At 33.8% G+C, this 8,101-nt stretch overlaps 1 protein-coding gene across 1 annotated transcript; it reads right to left on the reverse strand.

Annotated features, from left to right (window-relative positions):
• Positions 1 to 616: 616 nt before the first annotated feature.
• Positions 617 to 3,469, reverse strand: LOC145035218 (uncharacterized). Its single transcript, XM_078983799.1, has 3 exons — positions 1,824 to 3,469; positions 1,488 to 1,737; positions 617 to 1,404 (listed from the first exon to the last, which is right to left on the reverse strand). Exons 1-3 carry the CDS (start codon positions 3,378 to 3,380, stop codon positions 617 to 619), a joined length of 2,595 nt encoding a protein of 864 aa, XP_078839925.1. The 5' UTR covers positions 3,381 to 3,469.
• Between the last annotated feature and the right edge of the window lie 4,632 nt (positions 3,470 to 8,101).

Raw genomic sequence — 8,101 nt, forward strand, 5'->3', positions numbered from 1 at the left:
TGGTCTTCTAAGAAACATAAATACATTGGAGGAAAGATGTAATGGGCTGGTAAGAAGTATCAACATGTTACAGGAACAGTGCAATGGACTTTTGAGCAGGAACAACATGTTGGAGGCAAGGTGTGATGCATTGAAGGATGAAGGTTTCAAGCTGAAGATGTATTTATGTGCAAGTTGGTTTATGTTTGTGATTGTTATCTTTAGTACTTGGTCTATGTAAGGGATAGGGTTAGGCAAATGTGGGGATTTTTGTTGATCAAGTGATGCAGGGTAAAAATGGTATAATTTTGTTGTAATTTGACTTCATCATGTTTGTAATGAATTCCAAAATGTGTATCAGTTGTGTTCAAAATGTGTATCAGTTGTTAGATATAAGCACATAAATAGAACCAAAATGTAACAAAAGTACATTACCAAAATACATGTCATAAATTTACCAAAATGAACATTCCATTAACCACATGAGTGGAACCAAAAACCATTACCAAGTTAAGCATACAAGTGTCTGTGCACCATACATAACCACATCATCAAACCATAACTAAAGTTTTCAAAAACAAACAGTTTTTAACAACAAGAAACTAAATAGTCATTGCACCACAACAAATAACCACAATCACTTCTTAGATTGATTCCCTCCTTGCCCTTTACAGGTCCTAGAGTTGTGTCCTTTATTCTTGCATTTGCTACAAGTAACACTAACATGTTTCCTTGATAGCTTCTGCACTCCATCATTTCTTGGCCCTTGGGAATTTTCTCCTTGCATCTCATTGACTCCATCACCTGCACTTGCCTTCTGCCTTTTGCTTAACCTTTCACCCTCACTTTGTCTTCTTTTTTTCTTAGGCCTTCCCACCTGAGTGTGATGTGGAGGAGGGATTAGCTTTGTTGGACAATTACTTTTAGGCCACATGGGTCTCCCTTTAATTGGTTCCACCTTAAATGAATAAGCTTTTTGCCATGTCTCTAGCCAATACACCTTGTGTACCCACTTGTAAATGTCAAGCTCAGCCTCAAGGTCTTTGCTCATTTCATTCAGAGTTGCAATTGCATGCCTGCAAGGTATTCCCATTAATTCCCACTTTCTGCAAGTACAGGTTTGGTTCCTAACATCCACCACATGTTGATCTTGCAATGCTGCAGTGACTTGATACTTGTTTGCCCCATTCCACCTAGCAATATATTGTGATGCACTTTTTTTCCTTGCATCTAGGATGTCTGTTGCTGTAGGTGTTAGTGGACCTTTAGCCTTCTTCATTGCCTTCATGACATTGCATATCCTCTTCATTAGATACTCCCTAATGAACTCTAAACATGAAATTACAGGTTTGTCCCTGCCTTTCTCTATCTTCCCATTAAACACTTCACACATGTTTGAAATCAACACATCAGAAACAGCTCTTCCTGCACATTACAATAACATACAATTAATGCTGATAAATAACTGAAACACATAATCTTTACCATATGCAAACATATACAATTACCTGAGAAATGACTCCTTGCCCAATGTACAGGAGGAATTTGCTTCAACCATTGACATGCCTCCTTATCATACTCACTAAACTCTTTCATCAAATGTTCAAACTCAGGAATGGTGGTTGCTGATGCACACCTCCATAAATGGTCCCTGTACTCAGTTTGCCCCCACTTCTTTCTCATATTGTCATGAATATGTCTAATACAATACCTATGCTCAGCATTGGGAAACAATTGATCAACTGCAATTTGTAATCCCTACATGACTCAACATACAATAATTAGAATTAATTTCTTGGTAAAAAAACACAATCTAAATGATCAATTGATGAGTTTTAATTTACCTTTTGCCTGTCACTTATGAAAGTATAGTTTGAGTTGCTCCCAAGCTCCAAGTCATCCCCAAGGTTTTCTAAAAACCACTTCCAGCTAGCTGTGTTTTCAGACTCAACAATTGCATAGGCTAAGGGATAAATTCCATTGTTGGAATCCAGACCAACTGCTGTAAGAACCTGACCAGGGAATGGGCCTTTCATGAAGGCACCATCCAAACCTACTAAGTCTCTAAGACATGCTTTGAAACCTTTTTTCAGTGGACCCAAGCATACATAAATCCTTCTAAACTGCCTTGTTGGGGATGCAGGGTTGCCATTAGGACACACATCTATTTTGACTGTTGTGTCTGGGTTTGTAGCTTGAAGTTCAAGAGCATAGTCCCTCAACAACTCAAACTGTTTTGTGTAGTCCCCAGTTACATGCTTTCTTGCCATATCTTTTGCCCTAAACACCTTATCCATTGAAATACCCACCTGGTAGGTCTTTTGAAAGTGATCTTGTATGGCTCTCAAAGGAATCTTCGGATCTGCCTCAACTTGATCTATGATTTTCTTGCAGATTAAAGAAGCAGTACAAGCTCTGAGTTTTCTTGTTTGTAAGCATGTATGAGTTTGGTTTAAGGTCCTTATAAACCAATCAGATTCGGGGTTTGACCTAGATGCATGTATATACCAACCACATGTTTCTTTTTGTGTCTTTACTTCTTTGCCCTTGCTTTTTGAAGTGGTAGGTTTAGTCCCCACTTGACCTTTATTGATGACAGGTACAACTCCTCTGCACTGTGCCCTAAGCCTTTGACTGTCATTTTTTTTAAAGAATAGATTCCTTCTTGTTTCTAGTGCGTGCACATCAATTAACTCCTTTAATTCTTTTTTACTTTTAAACTTTTGCCCCACTGAGAATGACTGTATATGTACTGACCCAAAGTTGCACCTTTTTTCTTTTCCCAAATTTCTTATGAGAGCTCTTCTTTCTCTGTCTTGGTCTGATCCTTCATCCAATGATTCGAACTCCTCATTGTTGATCACTTCCATATCTTCAGGTTCATGACCATCATTAATACATGCTCCTTCAACATCACTTTCAACATTTACAAAGAAGTCTGCCATGTCCACATCAACATCTTCTATATTGTTCTCCTCATCCATTATGTCATCCACTTTATCTTCATTTTCTGATTGTTTCCCATCATGATCATCACCTTCATCCTTTTCATACTCTTCATCACTCTCTTCAGATTCAACATCCCCTTCATACTCTTCAACATACTCATCACTTCCATTTAAATTTTCCATAAGGTTGTCAAAAAGTTCATTATATTGTTCATCATCATTAATGGGTGGGGTGTTGTAGCATCCATCAATCATCTCATCCTCATTAGTGTTTTCCTTCTCTTTTAAATCATCAATATCCTCTAAATTAAGCCTCTTGCTACAAGAACCTTCCTCTCTTTTTGAATTCCCAACTCTACCCCTTCTATACTCTGGAGAGAATGCATCAGTTTTACTCCCAAAAAGAATCAAAGACATGTACTCACCAATTGGTTCATCATTGACATGGTTCATATTTCTCAATGGAGATTCTACATGAACTTCAGCCTCATATTTAGCCCCTTGATCATCATTTTCTGGTAATTCCTCAATGACAACTTTACCCTTTGCATTTGGAGACTTGAAGTATGTGAGTAGATTTGTCTTCCCATGTTCTGTGTACACTTCAATCAACTTGTTATTTTGAATAAATTTAGAAAGATTGATAACATCCTGATCATTCCCTAAAGCTCTAAGACCAAATTGAAAGTCACCATTGGGTATCCTGAAATGGTAGTATATCACTGGGGATTCAACACTCAATTCAATCATCCGTGGGTCTGGGTAACCTAGGTCAAGCATTATGGCATCAAGTTCATGTACAGAAAACTCATCTATGTCCACATAATCAACATAACGCACTTCACCTCCAGTATACTTTATGTCAGGTAACTTAGTAAACTTCCCACCATGATGAAGCTTAATACTAAACCATGTGGGTGCACCCGCTACAAGTCAAAATTGTACATGATAACAAAGTCAAAATTTGGCGGATTTTAGTATAAATCAAGGGTAAAATGAAAAATAGGAATGTTTAAGAAAACAGAGCAACTTACCATATAAGGATGATACGTCGACAACTTCATTTTTTGGTCTGATTTGCCACATTACGTACACCATTTCGACTTTAAAGTATGACCTTGTCTCCTTTTGCTTCGATTAGGTTCTTTCGATAACGACTTTTTTTTTTGCAGGTTTAATGGAGCAGAAGGAAGAAGGAGGGAGGTGGGGAGTTGACGGGTGTTTGGGATTGTAAATGAGGGATAAAAGGTAGAAGGAAGTGTTGTCCCTATAAGTAAAAGGACAGAAATACCCTCACGTGCAAGGCACATGAGGGGGTTAACGGATTTCTTTTAACGGGTGTTAAGTATAGGGACCATTCTCACAAACAAACCAGTCCAAAAGGACCAAAAAACCAAAAAACTCGTGGTTTGGACTTTTTTCCTGAAAAAATGCAAACCACAGGGACCATTTTTGCAATTTTGTCTTATAAGAATGATTTTTTCATTCATATATGACATGCACATAAATAAATAGTTTTTTCAAAATATAATGTTTTAATAGGAATAAACAAAAATAGATAGTTGTTTCTTCATTAAATCCTAAAAATAAAATAAAATAATTATAGTGTTAACATCCTTAAATGAACCTCGAAGATTTTACCTTTTTAGTGAAAAATAAATTTTTTGTATAATTAACAATAATTTGTAAAGAATTTTAAAGATATTGTTGATAAATAATCAAAAGAAAATACACAAAATGGACCTTAAGTGAAAAATATATATATAAAGAGATGAAAGACTACTTTAACAGATTAACTTAGTCAATAACTTACTGAAAGGAATAGAAAAATTACGGTGTACCACTAGACTTTTTTATACTATTAAGTATGTTGTCATGACCATATATTGTTAAATAAATGGTATTGTTTTTACAATATTTATGACATACAGTCACAATTCATAAAAATATGGTCCACAAAAGCAGTTTATATATGTTTCTAAAGATAATAACTTGGGTGTTACAACTCAAATAATTAACAAACAAACGACAAAAACTATAAAATTGGTATTTGCGGTATTCACAAAACTATGTATATGGTTTTAAAAGTTTTCGATTTGCATTAAAATGTCCAAAAAAATCTATATTTTGTTTCTTAGACAATTTGAAAAAGACTGTTTTACCCTTTTCATTTAATTTTTCCATTTTTTATTTTATACTAATACATTTTCAATTTAATATATATATATATATATATATATATATATATATATATATATATATATATATATATATATATATATATATATATATTACGCACCCGTAACCTCCCTCCCTCTTTTCTTGATTTTCTTAAGACGTGTTCAGCAAAACTAGCTGGTAGTGGGTAGCTGATAGCTTTTGATTTTGAAGCGTTTTGTGTAGGTTAAAAGTTAAACACCCCCGTGTCGAACGAGACTTTTTTTTATTTACTAGCGTTTTCTTAAAAGTTCGAAGCCAGAAGCTTCCAAAAACTGTGTGCCGAACACGCCCTTCCTCTCTTTGACTATCACTCCCTTCACCTTCCCACCACCGTTATTATTGTCTTCATCCTTTCTCTTTCTCTTTGTTAAGCACTTTAACCTGCAAAACTCACATATGTTCATAATGCTCTTCACAACAACTGATCAAATATCAAAACACAAAAAAAAAAAAAAAAAAAAAAAAAATTCATAAGTAGATACACAGACCTGCAACTAAAAAAAAGTTGCAACTCAAAAAAAATCACCATCCTCTCTCTCTCTCTCTCTCTCTCTCTCTCTCTCTCTCTCTCTCTCGCTCGCTCGCTCGCTCTCGCGCGCGCGAGGTTAATCTAAACCATTCATGCCATAAACCAACTTGTAACCTTTTCGGAGCTAGACATCCTCATCGAAAATGATAGAAACCTTTCTCTGAGATATGAAGCACAAAAAAAACTATAAAATGGATCATACAAATGGGGAAGAAGTAAACAAACTGATTCTCATCCCCCAACCCATATTTGCCGCCTCCATTATCCCGTTATTGGTTACCCAACCACCAGCAACCAACTGAAGAGCATTGGTTCCTTAGAATCCCCAAATTGAAGATGCAACACCAAATCTAATCAAGTAAAAACGGGATTTCTTCGATGGTGATCAGAGTTGAAGCAAGCCCCAATTCTAATGAACATAATCAAGAAACCCAAAATAGAAAAATTAGGTTTATTTGTCAACTTCTCAACCATTGGAACCGATCGAGCGGCAGGTCCTAAAGTACAAACAATCTTTCTAATATGCATAGTCGTGGAACTCAATCTTACTTAAAAAGCATTCTCTCAATTTTTAAGTAACTAGAAGTGGTTTACGAAATGATTTAATATATAAGATATTTTATAATATTCATCTAAGTAGTATATGTTTTATTCATGATTTTATATATTTTTATCCTATTGCTTTTTAACAAAAAAATAATAATTTATCAGCTATAAATAAGTATGTATCGAAGTGAACGAAGACCCGTGCATAGTTTTCAACCCATGATTTGAAGTATTAGTATGTTAGATTGAGACTTCTCACATTTTACATTTGAATGTTAAGAAATTTAGAGTGATTCGTATTTCACTATGGCAATACACCAAAACAAAGATTTTCAAGATTTAAAAGTATGAGTTTATTTATACGCGATCCAATTCTCCATAATTCTTTATTTATTCACTTTTTCATCACACGAAAAATTAGAATCTTTTAGAGAGAAAATAAGATCGGTGAAAAATCGAACTGAAACCAGAACCGTATAAAAAATAAATATATTGGTTCCATATCAGTTAGGTCCAATTTAGGAACCGATCTGATCCCAACAGAAAGAATAATTAAATATAGAACCGAACTGAATCAAAACCGTGTATGAACGAAATATTTAAATCGGTTTGGTTCTCGGTTCCATAAATTTCTATTTTGTTTGTTTTGTATTATTTTTGTTCCATAAATTTCTATTTTGTTTGTTTTGTATTATTTTTGTTTGCAGGTCGGTTCGTTCTACTCCGGTTCCGATAAGATATCGCCCACAGACACGACCCATTAACAATTCGAAGTATTAACTTCATCAAATTAAACCAGTAAACTTACTTTTAATTAACAGCTATTGGAATGGGCTGGAGCCCATTTTACGTGGATAAAAGACACCAACCCACTTTCAGGTTGTATAATTTTATCATGTTTTTTTAAGATGAAAGAGTACATTATGGAAATAGTTCTACAATTATGATTTACAAAATGACAAACATTATTTAATAATCTATCAATTACTAATAATTCTATTATGTTTAAGACATGATTTGAGCTTATAATCTAGCTAAAGTCATGTTCATTCGATTTTCTTAGAATTGTTGTGTATTTTTTCACATGATTTATAAATCATATTTTGGACACTATATATTACTTTGATATTTCTAAGGGCTAATGCCATAAAAATCCTTGGATTTTCAGGTTTTATCGATTTTACCCAAAATTAAATTTTATGTTCGTTTTTGCTTTCATATTTTTCAATAAATGTTCAGTTTTACCCTTTTACCGATGATTACAAGTTTTTCATGTTACCATCATATTAAGTTCGCAAAAAAACCTTTAAGTTTACAATTTTTTTTTCATTTGTACCCTTAAGTTTATAATTAATTTTACGTTTTTACCTTAAGTTTTTGCTTCATGTTATATGTATTAATGCAGAAAATTGTATTTAGAGTAAATTACTGAAATCGTCCTTATAGTTTGGTCAAAATTGCATGTTTGGTCCCTAATTTTTTTTTGCACTCGGATCGTCCATATGGTTTAATTTTGTTGCGTTTTTCGTCCCTATAGTTTGGTCAAAATTGCATGTTTGGTCCCTAACTTTACGTATGTAAGGGACGAAAAACGCAACAAAATCAAACCACAGGGACGATCCGAATGCCAAAAAAAAAAAAAAAAAAAAAAAAAAAATTAGAGACCCAACGCGCAATTTTGATCAAACCATAAAGTCGATTTCAGTGATTTTTATATACGAAAAAAATGTTTAATTAAATATTGTATTTAGGTTCTTTTTAAATGTTATATATATATATATATATATATATATATATATATATATATATATATATATATATATATATATATAGAGAGAGAGAGAGAGAGAGAGAGAGAGAACCTTAAGAACCACTTATT

This window comes from Lactuca saligna, chromosome 3 (genome assembly GCF_052625555.1).
Source record: "Lactuca saligna cultivar CGN05327 chromosome 3, ASM5262555v1, whole genome shotgun sequence".
Lineage (NCBI taxonomy): Eukaryota > Viridiplantae > Streptophyta > Magnoliopsida > Asterales > Asteraceae > Lactuca > Lactuca saligna.